Source organism: Aplidium turbinatum, chromosome 11, assembly GCF_918807975.1.
Source record: "Aplidium turbinatum chromosome 11, kaAplTurb1.1, whole genome shotgun sequence".
NCBI lineage: Eukaryota > Metazoa > Chordata > Ascidiacea > Aplousobranchia > Polyclinidae > Aplidium > Aplidium turbinatum.
In genome coordinates this window covers 7,473,680-7,500,596 of record NC_137482.1, presented here as the reverse complement: position 1 = coordinate 7,500,596, position 26,917 = coordinate 7,473,680, and the positions used below count along the sequence as shown (strand labels likewise).

Below are 26,917 nucleotides of genomic sequence, written 5' to 3'. Positions count from 1 at the left end.
GTGTCTACAATAAAGCATGTTATGGATCAAGTCCAGCAAACTGTGTCGTATCTTAATCCGTCTCAAACACCAGTCATTACAGCTGACCAACCTCTTTTTGCACTATCTAAACAAGTGCAATGGTATTGGCCTGATGAATACGGCAACTTGGTCATCATCATGGGTGGTCTTCACATTGAAATGGCTGCATTAAAACTATTAGTTACATTTCTGAAAGGTAGTGGCTAGACAACTGCTCTTGAAGAAGCCAAGGTAGCATCATCAGGTACAGCACAATCTTTCATTTCTGCATCCAATGTAGCAAAGACTAGACGTATCCATCAGGTCAGAGCGAGTGGTTTGTGTGCATTGATGCGTTCTGCGAAAGAAGTGGAGACACCAGGCTGGATTTACAATGAGGTGGAATTCAAAGAATGGTGCGCCAGGAAAGCGGATGGTTTTCCAATGTTCAACTACTGGTACACTGCATTCAATCTGGAACTCTCATTGCTGGGTTTTGTGGGCATTCTCCGGGAAAGAAATTTTCCAGGATACAAGGAGGCTCTGGCAATACTTCTTCCAAAATTCTTTAGTGGTGACAGAACTCACTACTCAAGGTGGCTGACCATACACCTACTTGACATGTTGTCATTGAAAGATAAATTTCCTGATGTTTATGAGCAGCTCATGAAAGGGAAATTTGTGATTCAGAAGACCAACAGAGAATATTCTGCGATTGCTATTGACCAAGCCCATAAACCGAATAATGCTATTATGAAAGGAGATGGAGGGATAATTGGAATCACAGAACACGAATCAGCCTTGCTACGATGGACGGTAGCAGGCCCTGAAGTCTGTAGAATTATACAGGAATATGAATGTGTTTCTAAAAGTCTAGAAAAAGTATCCCTAAATCATCAAGAAGCAACACCATCAGCACAGAAAGCTTTTCTCAAAGACGTCATTTCCCTCACCCGAACCATTGAAGAGATGGGCAATCCCTATCTTGAGGAGTCAATTTCAGATCTGCTTACTCTTAATACGAAAAATGTCATGGAGCAAAAGGTAACAGATATGCTAAAGGACTATGATACAAAAGGTAAAAATCAGTTGGAAAACTTCACATCAGAATTGGACAAATTCTACTCACCAATTGCTCGGAACAAAAATTCACACTGTTTAACTCAAAAAAGACAACACGAAAAGGGAATCAGAGCACATTGAAGGGTGACTGCAGCCTTTTTTCAAAGCTCTTTATTTCATGCCAGATTCGACAAGTTGATCTGCCTGATTTTTTTAGCCATGAAAACCAATGATTCCCAGCAGCTTTAAGTTTAGACGGTGATCTTTACCAAACACAGAAAGCAAATTTAATGGGTTGCCTAGAGAATGTGGTACCTGCACAACCTTCTTTACTGGACGATGTAGACATGATGGTGATAGATGGAGCATGTTTAGTATACACTCTACTACACCAAAACATCATACGTTTGGTGAATATGCCCAGAAGGACTTCGTGGAGAAAATTGAGCCATATGCCAAAAAGCACAAACGAACGGATGTTGTGTTTGACACTTACAAGGACGGAAGCATCAAATCTCATGCTCGTATAAAGAGGGGTAATGGTAGCAGGCGGAGAGTTACTCGAGATGGGAGAGTCCCAAAGAACTGGCCAAACTTTTTGCAAAATACAGACAATAAAAAAGAACTTTATCCATTCTTAGCTGATTCTCTCCAAGAATTCATGCCACCGGATGATACCGTTTACGCTTCCAAGAATGAAAAAGCTGTTACTAATAATGACAATCCCGCTTTAGTCAATTTGAGCTCAAACCAAGAAGAAGCCGATACCAAAATGTTTGTTCATCTTCATCATGGTCTCAAGTATGAAACTATACAAAAAGCAGCCATCCTGGCTAATGACATTGATGTGATCGTTATTGGAATTGGCTTGTTTGAAAACTTGAGCAAGGATGGACTTCACGAACTCTGGATATCTTTCGGGAGAGGAAACAAAAGAAGATGGATTCCTATTCATCAGATATTTTCTGTCCTGGGTCCACAGAAATGCAAAGGGCTGTTGTTCTTTTATGCCTTTAGTGGCTGTGACTCTTGTTCAGGCATGAAAGGAAAGGGAAAGAAGTCGTTCTTTGCAACGTGGTCAGTGTATCCAGATGTGACACCAACATTTCAGAAGCTCAGTCAGTGTCCAGAGGAAATAAATGCAGAAGATTTTGCGATCCTTCAAAAATTCACGGTATATCTTTATGATAAAAGTAGCACTGATGATAAGGTAGACACTGCAAGAATGACTTTATTTACACTTAAAAATGAACAATATAATAATATTCCACCGACAGAAGATGCGCTGAAATTGCATGCACTTCGAGCAGCATATCAGGCCGGACACATCTGGGGACGAGCTCTTGAAAGGAGTCCAGAATTGCCATCTCTAAGTAACTGGGGGTGGAAATCTGGAGATGGGGGAGCATGGGACATTATGTGGACAAGAAAAGACCCGTAGCCTAAGCATGTGAAGAACTAAGACGATGCAATTTTAAAAAAGAATGCAAAAGCTGTAAATGTAAAAATGCAAATTTAACATGCACTTCACTATGTTCCTGTACTTGTGACCATGAATAGATATTATTTACATGTGAATCATTGTCATGAACATGATTTACGTACTCAGTAGTAATAACTGATAACAGAAATGTTGACTGTACATAAATTGTCTTTTTCAGAAAGTATTTTAAGTCTGTTTGGGTGGAAGTATCAAAGTTTAGGCTATTCTGCACACCTGGCTGTCAAATTTGTGAAACCCTTTCTATGTCCATAGTACGTTACACACTTGTTTTTGTTGAATACCATCTTAAATCATTCATACTGTCTTAAAAGTAACATTTTCAAGGTAGTAAGAAATGAGACACATCTACATTGCTTTCATAAAGCAACTTTCCTATGTCAGTCCAGGACCTGCATGGCGGCCATTTTGAATTTTGACGTCACGGGCCGCCGCTTTGAATTTTCGTTTGGTTAATTAAACTTTTGAAATCTACATGGTCCAAAGTACATGTGTGCCAATTTTCATGTTTGTGTCACCAAATGAAGTATTTTCAGGGTTATCTACCTCACTATTACTAAAAATGTATTTATGTAAAAGCAAACAAAACTTTTTGCAGTTCTGCCAATTTTTAAATTTCGCAGTGACCCTCCAGCTGTCCATATCGCACGAAAAATCAATAAAGCGAGTCGTATTCCACTGTCCCTAGCAAAAATATAAACGATTCTCATTGGGCTTAGGCCTATATTAATCATCCTTGGAAACTTTAATTATCTCGTCCAAAACTTTGAAGCAATCCTAGACACTTTCTGCTATTATTTCACTGTAGCCTACTGCGGAGATCGTTAAATCGAAACATTGGCCATTGTCTGCAGTTAAGAGGCTAATGTCTTTTTAGACATTTTTTGGAAAAAATAAAAATGAGTTAAAAGTCATGTAATTTTCACTCTGTGTAGAGCTAGGTTACATTAAATGTACTTGAGAGGCTACTGATATGTATATATAGTTTTTTTTTTTTTGCGCAACGCTCAGAGTTCAAGATGGATATCACTACATCTTGCAGGTTTACAATTTTCCATATAAAATGGATTTGTTTTCTGTCTCATCATTAGTGCGTCCGCTCCGGGAGCCGTCCACACACCCAAACACTCAGCAGGCACACCATACTTACATGGAAGATACCTACCAGGGAGGCGAGGGACTCACTACGACCGAAGGGACCCACCGCGGTAGATGGTAATCTGTGGATGTAAATGTTTGGTTAGTAGCTGCCTCAAGCTGATCTGCCTGCCTCGACTTTCCTCTTGCTGATCTTGGAGCAGACTAGGACATGGCGGGTCAAGCATGAGAACTAGCGCGCTTTGGTAGATAATTCATTTTTTAATTTTATTTGAGTTTGTTTGTGTGTGTGTATCTTCTTGTTGCCCGCTTGAAGAAGAGCACCTGTTTGGAGAAAACGGGCCACTGCAGTCTGACATCTCATTTGTCGGAGATGCCAGAGAGGAGCGGCCAGAGGGAGGGTAGCTTTCGCTGATCCCAGAGTCATCTTGGAATGGGCCGCTGCAATCTTGTCATCTCAGGGCGAGTGGGACGACGGAGAGGGACGGTTGAAGATCCTCCGCTGCAATCACTTTTCCGGCATCAGGCCGTTGCAGATGAGTGAGAGGAACGGGTTAAAGGTGGGTTGTAGCCTAATGTATACGCCCTTGGCTGTCTAAACTTCTTCAAAGATGATCTACGACCGTACTGTGCTAGTGAGACCCACCGCTGCAATCAGTCATCCCTACCACCGAGGACGACTGAGAGGGCGGTTGAAGAAAGGGTCTCGACTGGTTCTTCTTTCTTCTGACCGTAGGAGGAGGTTTAGAAGGAGTAGAAATGTCAGATGACAAAGGAATGTTATGCTTTTGTGTTATGTCTTTCGTTTTTGACATGATGACCCACAGGGCTTGAATGGTGGACCGTTTTGTGTCCTGTATGTATGTGTCGCCTATGTCCAGAGATATCTTCTTTTGGATGATGGTGTGTTTGGCGACATTCATCATGGTCAAAAGAATCGGGTTGTTCTTCTGTCCGTCAGGGATTTGGTTGTAGAGGATCATGTCCTTTGTTATTTCCATGTCTTCGTTGGTTAGGTCAAGATATTGTTGTTTCAGGCGCTTCCATATTCCTAGCGCAAAGGAGCACTTGGTGAGGACGTGGGCCACATTGTCTTCTGGTTTTCTGCAGAATTTGCAATTTCTGTCGGAGTGTATTGATCTATTAAAATCTCCCCATTTGTATCCTCCATGTGCAATCCGAAAGGACATGGAGGATAGGTGAGGTGGAAAGAGGAATTTGATTTCTTCATTTCTTAGAAGAATTTCGTTCCAAGGAATCTTCTTTCCGTTTTGATCAATCTTGTTAGTCTTGTTTTCATTTTGCGTTTTCAGATTGAGGTAGATGTTTTTATAGGAAGTATTTTCTCAGTCGTGTTATATATAGTTTTTTTGTTGGTTTATGCATATCAGTTTGTATCCTCTGCAGATTCTTCTTTTGTATAATGGGCTAATCCGATAGATTGCTGGTAGCCTAAACTCCTTTTTTCTTTGAATTTTAGTCCCATAAAATCTTTGTAATTTTCAAATAGGATTGAATTTACTTTTTTGCATTGTAAGGTCAGTGCAATCTTTTGAATTAAATCATTTTATAGGCACGTTGATCAGAAATCAACCACATTTCAACCCAACCAAGTGAATCAAAATTGGTTTTTGCTTAACTGTGTCCTTTATTTCTTTTGCCATTTGCCTAAAACGGACAGCTTGATTTAGTTGTCAGCGTCCCATTGTGTTGCATATTGTTGCAAAAAGATGAAAAAGTTGTTTCTGAAGTTAGCTTGATTTATTTTTTATTTTATTTTTTTATTTGCATCAGACTCAAGATGGTCCATATTACAATCAAATATAAAAAGTAGAAACAAAGAGAAAGAGAGAATTTTTTATTTTTTATTTTGTTTGTTGCGAGAATAGCGCGGTACAGTTATAGCCCACACAATACAAATAAGATAGCAATCTAGATACCATGACAGACAGGAAGCAGCAAAAGACTATAGCCTATCAGTCATCCAGTCAGAATACATGAAGAAGAATTATGAAGCCTTTTTTTATTAAGCGAAAACCAGCAATGCAGACGAATGTAAGCATACTATAGACTTGCAAAACATACACAACACACAAATGATACAGCGCACCAACTGGCCTCTAAAAATGCAAGGTTATCGAGCTGAGCCCCCCTTTCATCATCATCATCATAATCCATCGTCGGTTTGTTCCCCACTAGTGGAGGTGGCCGATTGTTTCCGCGCAGCAATTGTTTTAATCCCTTTTCTCCATTTCACCCTGTCCCTTGCATCTTCAGTCCGACTTTTTTAAATTCATCCTTCACTAAAACTAACTTCACTAAATTCATCCCTAAATTCATCCCTTCACTAAATTCATCCCTTTGGCATTCATTAGGGAAACAGTATCAGTTGCTGGATCTGGCACATAAATATATACAGTAGGCCTATGTAAAAAAATGTATATAGATGGTTTATTCAGAGTAACCGTAGTTGTCATGGAGGAATCAAAGTTCTACCGGGTAGCGGGTATACTGCATAACAATAAAAATTCTTGTATTTTTTAGACATTGTTTGTGAGAATTAACCTTGTTCCAAAAGAAAATTAGATTCCTTTCAAAGTTTTCATAAACCGGTATTATTAAGAAGTCCACGATAGTACCGTACATTGTAATCTTAGGTTGAAGGCTATCAAACTGTCAACAAAGGGATAAAATACTAATGCACTTCTTGAGTGAGTAGGCTAGTTAAGTACTACAATCAACCTAATGCAGTAGGTATAGCCTATTCTACAATAAGTTTAGCAATTTGAACAAACATTTTGATAAATGAGGTTTTGTAAGTTTTAAGCTTCCCAAGCATTGGAGAAGGGTAGCGTTTCAGATTATGGACTAGTGGATTTAAACTCATGAGACCCAATTAATGGATTAACAAGATCTATGCATTTCATTAATTGATTGGTTGCTCTATGTGAATTTTTAGTGAAGAAAATTATCAAATAGGCCTATCATATCAGGAACATTTTATGAAGATTTATTTATGTTGTGCTTAAAGAGGATTAAAAATAGGCTTGTAGCCAATAGCAAGAGCAAAATAACGTTTCACTGGTACTGTAGTTTTGAAACATAGAGTTTATTTGCTATTTTTATGAAATCACCATGAACAAAAAAGATGTTGAGTAAAGAATCAATTGTTGTATAACCAAAAAGAAAATAAGTATGGAAGATCTGGATTTGAGTGTTGTTGATTACTTACAGGTATCTTTAATTGCTTAGTTGTTGCCAAGTCTTAATTGATATTTATTAATTATTTTTATATGCTTACAAGTGATTTTATCTCATGAGTTTCTTAAGAAATACAGTTTGTTTCAAGTTTAGTTACGTAACATGTCTTGCTTGCATATATGTTAAACAAGAAATTAAATGTTATCTTTTCAAATTCTTTTACATATTTATTTGTATCAGACCAATAGGTTCATATTTAATGTCATAAATAAACGTAAAGAAATAAAGTAAATGCATTATTGTTATCTATTTAATAGTATTAATAGCCAAGTTTTATGCAATACCATTGAGTTTTGCTTTTAGCAGCATGATTGTTGCTTACTTTTTTAATTTTTGTTATCTAGTCACAAACCACATATGTAGTCGTTACAGACCACAGTTTGTAAAAACTTTGCCTAAAAAACTCAAGCCAGTAATAGAGTGTGACAAATCATCATTTTTGATCACTGATCAGCACCTATTTAAAGTATGCAAACATAACTCACTAACTTTACAATGTAGATACTAACAACTTGTTTTAGCCTGATGCTACGAGTTCGCTTTTTTGATTTATTCAAATAATTTCCTTCAGTGATATTTATTTTTCGTTTTAGATTATCCCTCCACATTGATTAGATGAAAAAAATAGATGCGAAATATAATTGGGGTCTGTCAGTAGCGTAGCCAGGAATTTTGAAAGGGGGGGGTTTTGGCCACCCAACGGCGGGTGGTCTGGGGGGCCTCCCCCAGAAAGTTTTAAAAAATTACTTTGAATTTGGTGCATTCTGAGAGCATTTTCAACAAAAATGTGGGTACGAATATTCCTGTAAAATGGTGCTGTCCGGTAGCATATCAAAAGGATAAGATCATGTTTTCTTTGGCATTTTTCGGAAAAAAAGCTAAGTCTCTGTGTTTTCTTGTTGCTAATTCCTGGCTGAGATGTTTGAATGTTTGGTATTGGCAAAACTCGCTTTTTTAATGCAATTTTGTTTAAAATTAGGCAATTTTTTTTTAGACTGAAAGCATCATTCTCAATATCGTGACGTCATACGCGTGCCAAAGGGGGGGGGGTTGTAACCCCCAAACCCCCCCCCCCCCTTGGCTACGCCACTGGGGTCTGTAAAAACCACATTCACAACTACTGGTCCATGGCCCAGCAAATTTTGAAAAACCAAGTGTTGTAATATTCCGCAATTGTCCCTTTTGGCACGGTTGTTGATCTTCAATCCTTGTTTGGTTATTAGCATGCCCTCTTTGAAGTGTAATTGTAGATCGTTGCTCTCTAAGCGCTACCAAGTTAAAGTAGTTTGATTAGCTCAGTCCACAGTAACATGGTGCCCTTTTTTCAGGTTGGTGTCACTGACAGAAAGTGTATGAAAATTTTGTCTAACAATGACAAACGAAAGATCACTCAAAAAGTGGTCATTGGAGATAACAGCGGTACTTTGCAGTGTTTCGGTATGAAAAAGAAAGAAGTCAATGTAAGAATTTATCATGACTCCATTTATTGCTTTTTGTCTGAATTTGATTGTTTTCTGTTATTGGAGTTATATTGCAGAAGCACCTTTTTTATCTGCTTCTTTATGCTATTTCTTTGCTGTCATGGTGCAATGTTTACACAACAATCATTGAATTTTGATGTACAAGTTGTATTTATTGTATTGCCTTGCTATAATGCAGAAAATATAACAAAAAAAGTATGTTCAACCATCAACATTTGTGTAAATCAGGGGTCACCAAATGGCGGGCCGCATGCGGCCCGCCACGGTGTATCGCTGCGGCCCGCGGAAGGTATCAGCGTTCAAGTGTAACCAAAACTACTTTTCTTGAGGAGTCAATGAGCATGAAGGTAAAAAATACTTTCCCGGAAGCATATTTTCGCTTTGCATACGATTCCACCGACCGACCATTCAGATTGTAGTTCTAGGTGGGGGTCGCTTAACGTTATTCCAATGCGATGTCTAGCCACACTGTCCCAGTGGTTGATTAAAACGTCTGTTTTCGAATTTCGAAATTGCCTGTGCGCATAGGGTTGCTTATTTTAAGTTTGTAAGTGTCATGTAAACACTAGTGTGCGTTTCACCGTCATTGTGTTTCACGAGCAGTGTTCCCTTTAAGCAAGTTTTTGTTAGCAAAATAGGCCGGTGTGCCAACTCAATTTATAATAAATTGGCAAAATATTATATATAAATTTAAAGAAATGTTCTGGTTGTATCAAGAAAATGAAATATCTTCTGACAGGTGTTGGTTATGGCCGTGGCCGAGTGGTGGCCGAGTGGTTAGCGCGTTGGGCTCGCAGTCGAGAGCCTGCATGTTCGACTCCAGCCACCCACACTTGCTGTTGTTTCTCTGGGCAAGAAACTTTACGATAATTGCCTCTACCCTTTACGATAGTTACATCGATTTCGAGTAATGGGTAGTACCAAATTTAAGTCATAAGTAGAGTAGACCACCGGAAACAGACATTGCCGTCGGCTGCAGCGTGGGTCAGGTGTACATCGGAAGGCGTACACCGATGCATAGCGCTCAAGTCCGCTTTCCCGCAATGCAGGGTAAAGATATGAAAAACAAACATAAGACAACTTCTGGTTGTATTATGAAAATATTTAGTTTGGTACTGCAAAATGTTGTTAATCAAGAATTCTTGCCATGCTGATAAGCACCGCAAGTGACAGTTGTCTAATAATCGAGAAATACGGTTTTATAGACTCTCACAAAAAGATGAAAAACCAACTCATTGCTGTTTTAGAGGGAACACCGTTCATGAGTTGCGATAGAAACGTTTTTTTCGGTGATTTCTACAAGCGTTTGTTTCATGGTGCCTAGTTTCTTTCTCCCTGTTATTGGAGCCTATTTTTCGCTGATATGTTAGCAGCATAGCAGGCAGGCGCGGATTTATGGGGGGGGGGCCAGGGGGCCCGGGCCCCCCCCCGAAATTTTGTGAAAAATTGTATGTTTCCGCATCAAATGGTTTGATATGCTTCTAAACAGCTGATATTAGTCCCTCGGCATCACAATTGATGAAAATGGTTGTTTTAATGTCTATTTTCTAGCATATCGTATATGTCGTAGTATCATTGTTCATATCTGTTTAGCTTTTTCTTTCTTTTTAATTGATTTTCAAATTTTCTGGCCCCCCCCGAAAAAAACTCTTAGATTCGCGCCTGATAGCAGGTCACTGTTGTTGCCTGTATTGCGACGTGTCAAACATTTCTTTGGTTAGCCTACTGAAACTGTTAATTGCAAGATATCTTTTGCGAAGCGGAGTGACAACACCACTCTTGCTTGGCGATGAATATTCTAATGAAACCGTTCGCCTCGCTACAAGTGCGCAAAACAAGTGGCCTCGTTTATTAGACATTGTTAAAGAAGTCAAAAGTGTTGTTAAAGGAGCTCGGCCTGGCAGTAGCGTTGTTCGACTAATTTTGTTGCTGCGGTATTCTAAGATAAATAGTAACAACATGTAACGCTGAATAACTTACTGGGTACGAAATGCGTTCATTTCTACCATAAGAGTCAACCTACCTAAAATTTTATTAGTGCGGCCCGCCACAGCTCTCCTTAGTGCCAAAGTGGCCCGCATGTAAAAAAGGTTGGTGACCCCTGGTGTAAATGATTGACCTACTAACTGCAACAAAGCTAAAAAAACTGAGAAAATATTTGAAAGGCACTCTGAGGGATACTTTTTTTACACTATTTTATATGGGTCTGCTTCTAGTCGACAAGTCCAATTCGGCAAGAGCCCTTTTCGGCGAGTTCCTTATTCGGCAAATTTTTGAATTTTTTTGAAATTATCATGTACCGTAGCCTAATTATCATTGCCGCTTTTACATCGTATTAACGTCGCTAAACGTTGAAATAAGACCCAGCCCCCAACTCCAAACCTAACCACAACCCTAACCTCTAACCCTAAAACGGCAATAATAATTAGTGGGGTGTACCAAAAAAACCTTACTTTCACTGATCTTGCTGTTGGCTGGCAAAAAGTTGTGTTTGGGGTCAAAACTAATGCTAATATAAAAAATTTTAAATTTCATTGATGTTTGACGCCTATTTTCTTTACGTTTCCATGGAAACAAGCCAAATTTTTAAAAAATGGCGTAACTTGAAAACCACTATAGTTAGAAAGCTCTAATACGCACCAAAAGTTCCAGAACACCAATATTCCTATGAGTGTTTAATACATTTTATGGGTCTAGGTAATGTAGTTTTTTAGATATTTCCTAAAATAGCGTTTTTGTAAAAAATCTAGTTAATTTACTCTAAAAATTATTTTATACAAATTTTTGTTATAGCTGGCTAAAGTGGCAATGTAGCAATCACACAGTAGTCTGGCAATGTAAACAAAAAATTAAAGTATATATATAATTGACTAAAAACTTAAATTACCGGTATACATACAGTATATACATACATTGTATATACCTGAAAAGATTTATGCAGTAAGCAATACTATTTTACTTCCTTTGACAATGCTCAAGACAAAAGGTATACCAGTGGTCAGGTACCTGTGTAGCCGTAATGTGATATGCATTGTTTTACGCATCATATCAATGGAAATCAATGTTGCTTGATTTGTAGTTTTTACAAGTACAGTTTCATTCCTTTTTTAGTAACTCTTTCTGATGATGTAGCAACTGTGGCTTGTTTTTGTCTCAATCCTTTGATAATCTTTGAAATGTTTTGTTTTGCTGTAGAATTCCAGGTGAGTTTGTCATAAAATTCAGTAAGAAGACCCAATGTTCATTCAGATGCATCATTGACAACTGGGATTGCTTTGATTATATTTCTTACCTTTAAGTACAGTAGATTTTTGTGCCAAAACTTGGGATTAGCTGTTAAAAAACTTGTATCTAATTTGAGCAAATTGAACCAAGTCCATGAGTCTTTTCCTATAAGGTTGTGGAGTTGAGTTTGTTGTTGAAGAACTGGCATTTGCTGGATTCTGGTTTTTGGAAGTTTACTTGATTTAAATACTCCATCATGCTTTAAAAGTTCTCTAGCCATTTTCTGTTTCTGAGTGAAGGAAACATGATCACTGAATAGTGCAAAAATAACTAGGCACTCAGAAAGGTACCACAAATGTTTATCAAACTTTGTCAAATATGCTGAAGGTATTTCAATAAAAAGTGGAGGTATAGTTGCAGAATATTTTTGCATCTCTTTCATATCATTGCTTAACTGGCAATGTAGTTTTAAATCATTGATTGGAGAATCAAGAGAATTGGATGCAGTAAACCAGGGCTCTATATGATAAAATACTAGAAAAACTGCCAGAGATGAGATTTCATTCAATGTTGCTTCAGATACCAGATTTAACTTCAGCAATTGTGATTTGAATGAAGATATTTTCAAAGAATATATTATTGATATTCTACTCATCCAATGAGCATGATGTGATGCTCCTGGAGCTTGAAAATGGAACACTTGTCTGGTATCCTGGCAGTTTTTCTAGTATTATATCATATAGATTATAGAACCCTGGTTTACTACATCCAATTTTCTTGATTCTCTAATCAATGGTGGTTTAAAAATACATTGCCAGTTGAGGAATGATATGAAAGAGATGCAAAAATATTCTGCAACTATACCTCCACTTTTTATTGAAATACCTTCAGCATATTTGACAAAGTTTGGTAAACATTTGTAGTACCTTTCTGAGCGCCTAGTTATTTTTGCACTATTCACTATTCAGTGATCATGTTTCCTTCACTCAGAAACAGAAAATGGCTAGAGAACTTTTAAAGTATGATGGAGTATTTTAATCAAGTAAACTTCCAAAAACCAGAATCCAGCAAATGCCAGTTCTTCAACAACAAACTCAACTCCACAACCTTATAGGAAAAGACTCATGGACTTGGTTCAATTTGCTCAAATTAGATACAAGTTTTTTAACAGCTAATCCCAAGTTTTGGCACAAACATCTACTGTACTTAAAGGTAAGAAATATAATCAAAGCAATCCCAGTTGTCAATGATGCATCTGAACGAACATTGGGTCTTCTTACTGAATTTTATGACAAACTCACCTGAAGTTCTACAGCAAAACAAAACATTTCAAAGATTATCAAAGGATTTAGAGAAAAACAAGCCACAGTTGCTACATCATCAGAAAGAGTTACTAAAAAAAGAATGAAACTGTACTTGTAAAAACTACAAATCAAGCAACATTGATTTCCATTGATATGATGCATAAAACAATGCATATCACATTACGGCTACACAGGTACCTGACCACTGGTATACCTTTTGTCTTGAGCATTGTCAAAGGAAGTAAAATAGTATTGCTTACTGCATAAATCTTTTCAGGTATATACAATGTATGTATAATTATACTGTATGTATACCGGTAATTTAAGTTTTTAGTCAATTACATACTTTAATTTTTTGTTTACATTGCCAGACTACTGTGTGATTGCTACATTGCCACTTTAGCCAGCTATAGCAAAAATTTGTATAAAATAATTTTTAGAGTAAATTATCTAGATTTTTTACAAAAACGCTATTTTAGGAAATATCTAAAAAACTACATTACCTAGACCCATAAAATGTATTAAACACTCATAGGAATATTGGTATTCTGGAACTTTTGGTGCGTATTAGAGCTTTCTAACTATAGTGGTTTTCAAGTTACGCCTTTTTTTTTTAAATTTGGCTTGTTTCCATGGAAACGTAAAGAAAATAGGCGTCAAACATCAATGAAATTTAAAATTTTTTATATTAGCATTAGTTTTGACCCCAAACACAACTTTTTGCCAGCCAACAGCAAGATCAGTGAAAGTAAGGTTTTTTTGGTACACCCTAAATTAATTAGGCTAGGGTACCCACTAATTTAAAAAAAAATATTCAAAAAATTGCTGAATAGGAAACTCGCCGAAAAGGGCTCTCGCCCAATAGGGCACTCACCGAATCGGACTAACCGAATTGGACTCGCCGAAACGGGCCATTCTGATTTTATATATCAATTATCCAACTATATTTGCTGTGAAATCAATTATTTTGTTTATTTTAGAGCATTTTCAAATTGCTTCCTGGTCCTTCAGTAAGCAAAGTTGAACTTGGAGGTGCACTTGGAACTCCTCAGGATAAAATATTTGTTGCTTCCGGATCTGAAATCCGTGGCTACTCAAGAAAAGGAAAAAAATTCTTGGACTTCAACAGCAATCTCACTGAGTCCATATCCAGTCTGTAAGTATCTTTTTATGGTAACCTGGTGATCAATGCAACATCAAATTCCAAAATATGGTTTCACTTTTTTATCTTGAAAAATTGAGCTTATTTTTCGTTCCCAATTTTAGGCTAGGTGTCACTTTTTTCAATTTATTGAGTTAACATTTAGTTTGTATTTTATAATACTACTGCACCGAATCATGCAGTGTATATACAAAAACGGCTTTGACTATACTGAGAATTGCTGGCTTTTCATGAGCCCATGTGAACACACAACACAGCTACATCATGTTTATAACCTGATCTTTCAATTTTTATTAAAAATTTACTTATTTTTACAATGAAACATGTTGAAACAGTCACACGCTAAATTAGTAGCACTAAAATATGTTTGTAGGATACTATTTAAAGTTTACAATTTGGGTAGAGAGGTAACTTTTTCAAACCATAAACAGATATAACTCAGCAACAACACTTCATTTAACATTATAGAAACAAAAAAACAATAATCGAACGTTGTCGGCTGGTCATACAGCCCTTTTCAAGCCTATGAGAGAAATATTTTTACACTATTTTTCTTCGGAATGGCCCGTTTCGGTGAGTCCGATTCGGTGAGTCCAACTCCTTCATGGGGGATTTTTTCAATTTTTTTTTTAAATTATTGGGTACCGTAGCCTAATTATCATTGCCGTTTTAGGGGTTGGGGTTAGAGGTTAGGAACTCACCGAATCGGACTCACCGAATCGGACTCACCGAATAGTAGCAGACCCATTTTTCTTATCGGCTTAAAAAGGACTAGCCGAAAACGTTTGCTTTTTGTTTTTATAATGTTAATTGTAGTGTTGTTACTAAGTTATGCCTGCTTATATTTAAAGTTTGAACTTTAACAACACTTATATAAAAAAGTAATTTTATTCAAAACCTGTTGTTTGAAACTTTGGTAATTGAAATTCTATATTTAGTAGTACTTCAATTTTCGCTTGCCACTAAGCACTGCAGTTGAGCACCTTTGTTCTAGTGTTGATGTATTTACAATATTCCCATCGTACCAATTCGGTTTTGTCTCCCCTATCGAGGGTGGCCGATTTTTTTCTTGCAGCTATTGTCTTCACGACTTTTCTCCATCTTATTCTGTCTATCGCATCTTCGCTCCTTCAGTCCAACCTTGCTAGCCTTATTCTTTACCTGTTCTTCTTGGACGTCCCAGCGTCCCTGCTTCTTTTTCCCACCCACCATCAAATCAATGCCCTTCGGAGAAAACTCCCTTCCTTCTATCTTACGTATACGGTATTGTACAAGGTATAAACCGTATTACTTGTATACTTTCAGGTACATCAGTGGAAGTGACTTAGTAGTTGGTGGCTTGTACATCTATAACCATTTTTCTGACTGTGTTGATCAAGGATACTATTTGTCTAGTGACAAGATAAATGACTTGATCTGCTTGCCAGTGAACAGACGAGAAGGAGACAAACTTACGCCAGTACTGGCATGCAATGATAGAATTCTAAGAGTTCTCGAGGTTTGTGTTGTAGGCTTGTAGCCTTTGGTGTTCTATCATCTATTTCAAAATGCCTAGAGCTTTGGATGTACAGTAGTAGAAGTGTAGAACTGTTGATGTTGTGCCAACAATAAAATATTTTAACATGAAGTAAATTATGGGATTAAAAGCCATGCCTAATTGATAGCAAAATCGAAAGATAGATCAAGATTGAAGGAGTTCATCAGGGAACTCATCTGATCTCAGCTCAGCTGATCAAACATGATTGATTACCCTCTTGCAGAAAAAGGGCTTTGTGTATCAATCCTGTCAAACTTTGTCGTTGTTTTAACATAACTGTAAACTTACTTCAATTATTTTAATTGTTGTGTACATTTGAATGATAGTTGTGTTTTGTATTATAGTTGTTGATAAAGAGGCTATAATGCTTATAAATAGTAAACTTTCGTCTAAAAAGACTGGAAATTTGTGTAAGCCATCACTTTTCCGCTACTTTCAAACATTCCACAGCAGCTAAATAACTTCTTAACAACTCCAGAGTCACTTTTCTCATCAGGGTTGTGAACTAAGCTGCGAGCTTGAAGTATCTGGCTCCCCGCAATGCATCACTTCCTACAAAGGAGGGGGAGGAGATGAAGGGAATGAGCTGGTTTACGGCACTAGTGATGGGAAGATAGGACACGTTATGATCACCGGGTATGATCTTGTTCATTTATTAATGTACCGTATGTGATTGTCTCAAGAGATACATAACTAATGTACGTTATTCCACGAGTTGAGATAAAACGAGTCGATTTATTCCCACTTGTTGAATATAAGTTAAGATCATACTACTAACGTCGAAACTCAGTTCATTAATGTATGTTATTCAAACAAAGAAGTTAAATTGAGCCCGAGTCTATAGTCAGTAGATGTGTTTTTTGCGATAGACGTTTTATATGGTGCTGTTCAGAACTTTCTATGTGCTACTGTACTTGGAAAGTTACTTTCACCGCAGCATCGTAACTAAGACGCAATAATGTTTCCACAAAACGCTTTTGCTGATCAGTTTAAAACTTTCGGAATGGCCCGTTTCGGTGAGTCCGATCCCTATACGGTGATTTTTTCAATTTTTTTTTAAATTATCGGGTACCGTAGCCTAATTATCATTGCGGTTTTAGGGTTAGAGGTTAGGAACTCACCGAATAGTAGCAGACCCTAAAACTTTATCCTTTAGATTTCTGTTTCCCCCACAGAGATCAGCCGATCTACAACTGGGAGATAACCAATGACAAGAACGTTGGCGGGATATCATGCATGACGCATTATGATGTCACTGGTGACGGTGTACACGACCTTCTTGTTGGAAGAGACAGCGGGAGTGTAGAGGTCTACAGCTATGACGTCGCTGATGATCCAGTGCTTAGATTCTCTCACGTGAGTTTCAGTTAGGTCTAAAAGTTTGATACATGTGTGCAACTGTGCATGGTAGATATATTATTATACGTATTATAAATGTTACACATTTACAGTTGTCTAGATGCATATTACAAATCAGATGCCCTAGTTAGGTTAACTGTATTATAAAATAACGAACTTTTAGGTGAAGTGCGAATCAACTGTACTTCACTCTTATCCTTTCAAAGCGAGTATTATTTAATGCTTGAGTGCTAAACTTTTTTTTGTGTGAATTTGCTATTTTAGCTTTAAACCTCGCAAGATAGTTTTTAGATAGCTTGACGTTTAAAAAATAGGAGAGATGATGTTCTAATGACGAAAACATCTTCATACAGACTTTTAATGAAAGCATCACCTCCATCCAAGGAGGAGTAGTCGGATCACTAGGATTTGATGAAGTCCTAACCTCTACTTACTCTGGATGGGTGACTGGGCTTACGACGGAGCATCTTCTAAAGAAAGCTTCAGGAGCAGATATTGTTGGAATTACTAGTTCAACTTCAAGCATGAGCCTGGACGACCCCACGGATAATAAGTTTGCGGCGCTGAGGTATTTTGATATCACCTGAGCACTCTTAACCGTGTTTGTTCTTTTATTGATGTATATATATTATATAGCAACAATTGTGAGGATATCAGTCCAGACGGAATTTACTTGTGAGTGCAGTTGCCAGTCGACACTTTATAAATTTCGACTCGCAGGGTTGATCGGTTTAAACCGGGGCGGTTTAAACCGCCCAGTTAAAACCGGTTAAAACCGGGCAGTTTTGACCACCTATTACTGGTCAAAACCCCTTTAGTGTATGAATCAAGTTGCTTTTCAATTAAATTAAAAATATTACCCTCCATCTTTAGTAATGATGTTCAACTATATTTTGTTTTGATCAACAATAACCTAAAAATAATCAATTTCTCAGTTTATTTTTGATATTTCAATCAGTTGGTTACGGTATTTTAAATATTAAGAAAATTCAAATTCAAAAAATAAGTTTCTGATGAACCAAAAAATGCTTGGTAGAACGATGAACAATTTGCACAGCCAACTGAAGTACAAGAATTTATTCCAACAATTTTTTTTTTTTTTGAAAAACACTTGCCATCAAATTTTGCCTGACAGGTCGGTATTGGAAGCCATTAATGAAAGTTCAGGCGGCCATGGCATTGGCCGCCAGCTATTTCGAGGACTGCATATCAAAATGGTCACAACTCACGACTGCTTTTATATTTCCTAAATAGCCCATAGCCCAGGTAGCCGACCATTCACTACATAAAAATATTTTTCTGGGTTTTGACCGGTTTAAACCTAGTTTTCACCGGTTAAAACCAGGTTTAAACCGCTTAGTGGTCAAAAAAAAACAGTTTTGACCACTTAGAGATCAACCCTGTCGACTCGTAAAATGTACTACAATTTTTGTATAGTTTTTGTGTGTAATTGGAAATCTGTCAGATTGAATTTTTTTACTTTCTAAATATTTCGATGCTTCCCGACGTATTTTTGCCAACTTATGTAAATCCTGCTTCTGCTTTAAATTAAAAATTCAGATTTAATACTGCGTTAAAGTTAGTATGTTATTAACATATAACCTTTAACCTGGTTTAGAGCTGAGGTGGAGGCTTTGCAAATGAAAGTTCAAAGTGAGAAAGAAAAACACGAAAACCGATCTCTCAAGATGGCTGCCGCCGGCACACCCACACTGACCCGGGCATCGACTTGCCATGTCAACGACAGGTTCTTCCTTTCTCCTACTGACGCAAGCTATCATCTCACCATCGAAGTGCAGACTTCAATTGATTATATCATTTTGCAGGTAGCTGTTTTGATTTATAGCAACTGCCCACAATAAGCCAACTTTTTGAATTGTCATCCCAAAATAAACGTTTTTCCAAAAGAGCGGAGTCGCTGCTGCCCAGGCAGAAAATCATTTTTTTACCTTGATTCAACGTCTGCAGACGTTCAATCAATTTAAAAACGACTGATTAATTTGCTGTGTGGGTTATAACCTAGGTTTGGAAACATATTTCTATGATATCGTTTGTTGCTGATGTCCTTGTGCAATCTTTGCAGAGCGATGTTCCAATAGATCTTCTCGACGTGGAAAAGACAACCGCTGTTGTTGCGTATACTTCCACACAAAACAACCCGAACTCTAGTGATAATTTCCTTCTAGCCACTTACCGTTGCCAATCCAATACAACAAGATTGGAGGTATATCAGGATTTCATACGATTTTTGGCATAGGTTCGCAACGATTTTACTTCATAAACAGACATAACTCAGCAACAACAGTACATTTAACACGATAAAAACGAAAAACAATAAGCAAACATTTGCGGCTAGTCATACAGCCCTTTTCAAGCCTATAAGAGAAATATTTCAAAAGAAATACTAAAGAATTATACGGTATCACAGCAAAAATATGGTCAGATCTAAACATTTGAGAAACTGCTTAACTTGCTCACACAAAATGATAACTGAAAAATTACGCTGCACAACGGATCAAGTATTTGAGAGGTAAAGTTAATTTTTCAGAGAAGAAGGACTCAAGCAAATTACGACAGAAGCACAGCACGAAATAGTAGCACAAACAAAGCAAAAATACGAGAAGCATAACAAGTGACAATTCAACCAAAAACTGTTAGGAGGCTCCGCCAGCAAATAATTGCCTGTTGTGCCCTGGGTTGAAAGATTTGGTGGTCAATAGGGTGGAGTGAAACATAGGTTAAAAATGAAAGTTGATAGAATCAATCTGTAATAGTTACTAAAAGTTGTGATGTGGTAAATGTATTCACATGCTGAAATATTTTTGATTTTGATCAACCTTTACGTCTGCCGCAAGTCCATTGAAGTTTTCACTGGTATTTTGGAGCTATGACGTCATCACAATTAGCAGATCGTCACTTTTATCTAACTTCTACCTTCGGTACTTCTATCTAACAATATCAGAGTTGTAAATTACACATAAATCGTTGCAATGCAGTGGAAAATACGTCTTTTAGAACGCTTGTTGCATGTATATGATCAACTGATAAGAAAAAACACGGATTTTAAGCTATTTTCTTCAAATTTCTGTTCCTTTCACAAGTTCATCACCACAGTTTAAGCAAGTATGTGCAATGAAGGTAAAGCAAACTACAGTAGAAAAGTGTTTTTCTTAATATGACAATATTGAGATTTCGGTTGCCTGTTTACTTTTGATCCCATATAAATATTGTAAACGCTTTTTAAATCATCAGCTTATACAGTACATGGGCGTTGGCAGAAATATTGCAGGGGGAGGGGGCAAACATCTTTTAAGCCAAATTTCATCTTGTGAGCTACAACGAGTGCAACGTAGCTAAGTGTATTGATGAAATGTAACGTAAATTTGGACGGCACGAGCGAAAACGTTACAATTAAAGATATTTCCAAGGCATACTTAGCGATAGTTTCCGAAAGCGCGAAAAAATAGTCCTGGAAAAATGTTGGTTTACTTCGAAGAAAATTGGATGAAAAAGATATTATCGCCCAAAGGTAAGAAACATTTTTGAAAGTATCGTTTTCATAAGGAAAGAAACGTTTATAAAACCCAAATCCAGGGGGACAAGTGCCCCTCTCTGCCGACTCCCATGAGTTTAAATCTCGTTAAGCACTCCATTTGCCAAAAATTCCCGTTTTGTATTGAATACAGGCATTTCTAATTTTGACTGCTGTCTACTTCGAATAAATCCCTCCCGTTGTTTTTGCCCACACACCGCAGATGCTGCTTCAGTAACGAGGCGCACGGCCCCTTCCATGGCTTGCGTGTGACACGGATAGCTAGGAAATTCAAGCTCTGGAGCTGCAGCATCTTGAATGAAGGACATTAACTGACTGTCCGGTATGTCTCGAGTTAGTGGTGGTTCATATCTCTCTGTATGCTGCCAATCAATCAGTTCAAAGTATTCGTTTGCTTCAAAGATCAAGAGTGGAACTTTAAAGAGACGAATGGAATCTCCATGACCTTGTTTTCTGGAAAGTATCCTTCTCAGTGCTAATTTTCTGTTGTACAGACGTTCATCTACCAACATCCACAGCAATAGGTTCTCTTGGTGAGCAAAAAAGGCATTTCGGTTGATACCAGGGACAACTATTGCTTTTAGTTCAGCGCTAAGACAGCGCGACTTTTTAACTACGTGAAACAAAGTGTTTAGCTCCTTTACAGTAAGTAGTACAGGAAGGTTGCGTTTTCACTGCAAACCACGTTGGAGCGTATAACTTGGCAATGTAGGCTACTCCACCAAAAGTTTCCTTGCTTCAGTTGTCCCATTAGGTCATGACGATGTCGCCGCCAATGTGCGGGTTCAACTATGGCAGGAGAGACTGGCAGCCGGACCGACATTGGCCAATATGGAGCTCACACCCATGGAGAGCCTTCCTCCCAGAAAACGTGAACCGTGGAAGTATTGGCGATGCCTCAACCGCTTAAGAACTGGTATTGGCAGGTGTAAAACCTTGATGAGACACTGGGGGTATTCCATGGGGAGCACAAGTTGCAAATGCGGACAGGAGCAAACGATGCAACATCTACTCGAATGCCCTGACCTAAAAGCAAGGTGCTCTGCACAGGATTTGGCCGAGTTCAACGATAGAGCAAGAGCCTGCGTGATGCTCTGGGCTACGGCCGTGTGATACACGATGAAGAAGACCAACGCTCTCAGATTTTACAGGGATTGTTTCGTGAAACATAAAGCTTCAAAATGCGATTGGTTGTTGTCAGCCATCTGGAGTGATTCATCTTTCTTGGATTACAATAGGCAAGCTTGGCATCACAACGCCCTGAGCTAATTGCTTTACAGATGCCATACAAGTACAGTAGGCTACTGCTGGTCTGTGCTTAAGCTCACGTCAATTGAAGGCAGTTGAATATCAACAGCCTCAAACTCTGTGACTGGTAAACTGTCACAGTCTTCAAGTTTTTTACCAATGGAGCCAGAAAAACTTAGTGGACCAGATGTAACTCCATCAAGATAATGCATCAAGTGTCTCAGTGGTAATTCATTAAAATGCAACAGACATACAAACCGCTGCAATGGCTTTTTCAGGCCCTTTTTAAGAATTGCATATTTCCGATTATGTTGCTTAAATGGACTAATTGAATCGTAAGAAATATCCTCTATGACGTCACATGCGATGGTTTTGTTGCGGAAAAAAATCTGAAGCAAATTGTGATATTTAATCAGCACATCCCTTGTAATCTTGAACTTGCTTGCGGCAGACGAAAACTTTATTTTAAAACGCTGAAATTTTCAAAGCTTAATAGTCAAGCCACACTACAACTTTTAATCGCTATTACAGAGCAAAAATCAAAATTTTATTTTTTCACTCCACCCTAGTGGTCAATGCCTCGTGAATTTTGGTGTCGAACTCGGACAAACACTTATGAACAATTAATTTTACCTCTCAAATACTTGGCCCAATACATTGCTCCAACCTTCGCAATACGGAGAGCAAAGGACGGAAAACCGTGTGCTAACTGACTAAGTTTGTGTAAAACTGTCTCATTAAATTTTCATACCGTCTCCAACAGTTAGTAGATGTTTGAATATTTAATACAGTATTTTCATTTTGCCCGTAAACTATTCTAAATCTATTTCCAGGTCAAAGTTCGATCGATTGAAGGCCAATATGGCCACCTTCAGGCGTACATCGTGCCGAAACTGCAACCTAAAACTGCTGTATTGCGACGGTATCCGATCCGTCCTCTATCGCTGCACCAACGCACTCATTATGTGGACGAAGGAAGGTAAGAAATTTAAAGCACTTCTTACTCTGCTGGTAATAACTTTCTGCCGCAAAATTTTTGACGATGAAGGAAGTATGTCTATTAAAAAAAAATGTTTTCTTTCAGCACATTATCTTTGGTAACGAGAACGTCACCATATTAGAAAATATTACTACTATATCACAAGTATGTTAATTGTTTTTCTCAATTCCTGCAGGCCTATGAACGAGTTGACCCTGGCAGGGCCGTTCAGTGTCGCCGAAATGCACTCATGGATTGCATTTTGTTTACCCGACCTTCCAGAGCGCCCTCCAGCTGGTGATGTTGTAACGTTGCATTTCGTCAACACCTTTCTTGACACCCAGCTGGAGTGTGTGTACAGGTACACATACCTTTTCTTTTTTAATTTTTATTGTGAGTTTTTGCTCTTGATATTAGCGCCTCTGTTTGCTGCATTGGGCGCTTTAGCTTGCAACTGTTTGTTGCTCTTGATATTAGCGCCTCTGTTTGCTGCATTGGACGCTTTAGCTTGCAACGATTTGTCTCATTTCCAAAATATACTTTCACTGTTTACAAAGAGCGATCTTCCTGGTGTCAGCACAAAGCTGACTACTCACTATAGAACAGCGAGCATTGCGCTTCGCTAACTATACCAGTGTAGCCTCCACGCTAGCCATCAAGACTTTTCCAAAAACATGTGTTTCTCGGTAGTCGAGTTCTGCAAATGATTGGGACACTCGACTGGCGAGAAACACACCTGCTTTCACTTTTAATTCAATTTGAAATCAACTAGATCAACGAGTTGTCTCTATTTGACTAAAAGCACTTTATACTATTTTGCTTGGAATATTGCATTTTACTTTGCGCACAGGAAGGGTGAAGGAACTTTCAGGTCAGAAAACATTTCAACGATATCTATCCTCAAAGATATCCTTAGCAGAGAAGCAACTGCGAAGAAGATCGCGCTAAGCATCCAATACGAGATCAACGATGATTCAATTTCTCACACTCTACAGCTCCTGCACCCTAAACTAGAACACCAGTTGATGCTAGCAAAGAAAGTTCAGCTTTTAGATGCTCTTCAGGTTCGTACGTTGTTCGTTCTTCTCTTCGACTACTAATGTATCCGCAGTGCCTTGTAAATATAAGCGCTAAAAACTACACTTTATATCTTATAGGTTTGTCAGAAATGAAACAAATAAACACGATTTAATATCTTTCTAAAAAGCTTGTGTTTTTTTTTCAATGGCAGTGATCGTTTTAATTGTAATCTGGAAATCATCGTGGACGTTTTGACCTCTCAGCAGTTATCAACATGTCTTCACGTTTAAACACAGAATGATCAGGTAGCAACGGTTTAAGTTTTTCAAATTCCCCTCACGTGGCTTAAAAATTGTTTTATTTGAACATCTATCGCACAATAACAAATAATGCTGCAGGAGCTTCAAACACATGAAGGTAATCTGGACTTCTTGGCCTCCGAGTATCAAGAAATCTTAGAAAAGGCTACGGAATTAAAGACGGAATTTTTAAAGCAACCTGCCAGATTAGAGCGACTGTATGGTAAGATTATTATAATGATGCTTTGCAGAAAACGGCAAATTTAAGGGTTTTCATAAAAAAAAAGCAAACCTGCTTTGGATGAATTCTTTTTGTTCAGCAAGAAAAAATGTACGATAATATATAAAATTTATTTAGAATTGATTGACCGTCAATATTTTAACACTGAATGTCCAGTTGGATCAACACCCGGCTTTGCGGGTGAAGAAACGGAAAGACGAAGTAACAACAGTTTAACTCTCAGGCTGATCACTTGAGCCACGCCCTTTAGGAGTTGTCTGCCCCGTTAGCTCAGTGGTTACGCGCCCGGCTCAAGATCACACGGCGCAACTTTGACTTTCGGGGTGAGCAACGCACGTTAAGGACTGCTCTCCATTCAGCGGCACTCAGTGAATGGAATAATTTCCCGGCAACAACACTTCAACAATCGGAAAACTTCACTCTGCCAATCTCGGTAACCGGCCCTGCGTCAAAAGCCTCTACAAGTATGCGAAACTACCAGGAATAACCAATCAAGGCTTTGTCAGTCCGAGGATAAAGATTCAAAACCAACCAACCTCTACATCCAGCGACACTTGTCGTCATCATCCATTTTCCTGGCATGGGTCATCAGGACTGTCCAACTTTTCTCGCAATTATTTCCGCATCGCCAAAAGTTAAACCTTATCGCGTCGTCCCACGTTGTCCTTGGTCCTCTTCTTGCATTTTCAACCACAACTTCTTTTTGTACCAATGCACTTTTGCACTCTTACGGCACCTTGGCACGAAATGATTCGCAGACAACAGCATTTTAGCAACAAACGGAAATTTTACTCTGCCATTGTTAATGACCTCAGTAATTCAACACCTAAAACTACGCATAAGTGTCTTTTTAGATTGAAGTATAAAGGTTGTCAAAATATCAGTTCATAACCTAATAATACAACACATTTCAGGCATGATCACTGATCTGTATATCGACAAGTACAAGTTCAAAGGAGTGAATGTGAAGCAAAAGGTTCCTCGATTGCTGGAAGCTTTGGATAATTACGAACTGCCGACTTTAATTGCGTTTTTTGCACACCCTGTATAGAGTGGGCTTTAAAAGCCGACATGAGACTTCTTGGGATTTGATCGTTTTACTTTTTTCTGAATTAATTTGATACAAATGCTTCCTGGATTTTAAGCAAAGTGGATTGGCAATTCTATTAACACCAGTTAACTAAACGAATTTTTCTGCTGCGAAATAACTCACCTCTGTATATCGTGATTTTCTGGATTTCCAGCGCAATAGTTTGGTGAGAAAAATGTATAAATAGTCTTAGATGCATTTTCATTTTTGTTGATATATTAAAATGCCAACCTCGTTGTTTTTTTAGTGAATAGACTAAATTGGATTTAGTCCTGTTTCGTTTCACATCCCTTTAAAATTAACCATCACCAATCTTGGCCTATGCGTTGTCAACGATTTTCGTAGTTTTGAAAGCGCTTTTCAAATTTTTGATGACCAAAAAATAATTTTGACCCCTCCCGCGCCATTGTCTTACGTTGTCTGACCGGCATTTCCCTGTGGATCAAAATTGCTTTTCAGCGCCGCCACGTCTTCACAAAATCAATAATTTCTGTAATGTACGCTTTTTCTTAGGCGCGTTGTGAGATTGTTAGTAAATTTATATTTAAAATGGTTTGCGCTCTTTATCACCGTTGTTTTTTTCTAGTTTGATACCATACGTAAGTTATGGTAATTAATGCAATAAAGCATATTTTTATTACATATTTGTTTCCTTGTTGACTTCATTCACTGGTCACTTAACTAAATTTGGTATTATCAATTGTCTTAACGTCACACACGCTTAAAAGTTGAGGGGGGTTGGGCTCATTTACTACTTTAACACAGGTGGGGTGGGGCAACGGATAAGGCGTTGGCTTTCCAATTATGCCATCCTGATTCAACACCGCTCACCTCTACCCAGGGTGTAATAAATTGGGTGGGCATAATTTCTGCAGGAAAGAGCGGCCGAGAAAAAGGAACTGGCCACCCTACTACACTTGTATTGTAGTAAAACCTATTATTCTATAACACCTTGTTTCAACGTCTATTGATTGCAATTTAAACACCTGTTGCACGCGTCAGATCACAACTCTGACAACAAATCAACCGTTTTTTACATTGATGCAACGTCTGCAGACGTTGAATCAACGTAAAAAACGGTCGAGTTGTCTGAAAAGCCTCTTAGCAGACGTAAGGCAAAAGAATTTGCAGCAGTGTGGCTTAAGGGAACGTTCAAATATTACGTAACGCTTTTTTTCCGAATTTTTGACCCCCCCTCCCCCATGTAACGCCAACGTAACGCTTTTTTCAATCCCCCCTCCCCCATGTAACGGCTTTTTCACTACGAATTCAGCACAAAAAACTACCATTCCGTACTGTAAGCGTTACGTAACGTTTTGCTTGAACCCCCTCCCCCCCCGATGTGACGCTAACGTAACGCTTTGCATAAACCCCCCCCCTCCCCCTCGAAGGCGTTACGTAATATTTGAACGTTCCCTAACAGAAAGTTAATTCAGTGCAAGTCCTTCGGAGAAGCCAGATTGCGTGATTAGTGCTGAGCTTCTTGAAGATTAGCGT

General features: G+C 38.2%; 1 protein-coding gene across 1 annotated transcript; it reads left to right on the top strand.

Moving 5' to 3' along the window:
• Window positions 1-6,696: 6,696 nt before the first annotated feature.
• On the top strand, window positions 6,697-26,062 carry LOC145779404 (BBSome complex member BBS7-like). The gene is made up of 14 exons (XM_082590984.1): window positions 6,697-6,895; window positions 8,251-8,382; window positions 13,913-14,088; window positions 15,400-15,592; window positions 16,128-16,267; window positions 16,807-16,987; window positions 17,344-17,558; window positions 18,609-18,816; window positions 19,074-19,214; window positions 22,625-22,770; window positions 22,967-23,131; window positions 23,621-23,834; window positions 24,189-24,312; window positions 25,245-26,062. Exons 1-14 carry the CDS (start codon window positions 6,857-6,859, stop codon window positions 25,379-25,381), a joined length of 2,211 nt encoding a protein of 736 aa, XP_082447110.1. The 5' UTR covers window positions 6,697-6,856; the 3' UTR covers window positions 25,382-26,062.
• The last annotated feature ends 855 nt before the right edge of the window (window positions 26,063-26,917 follow it).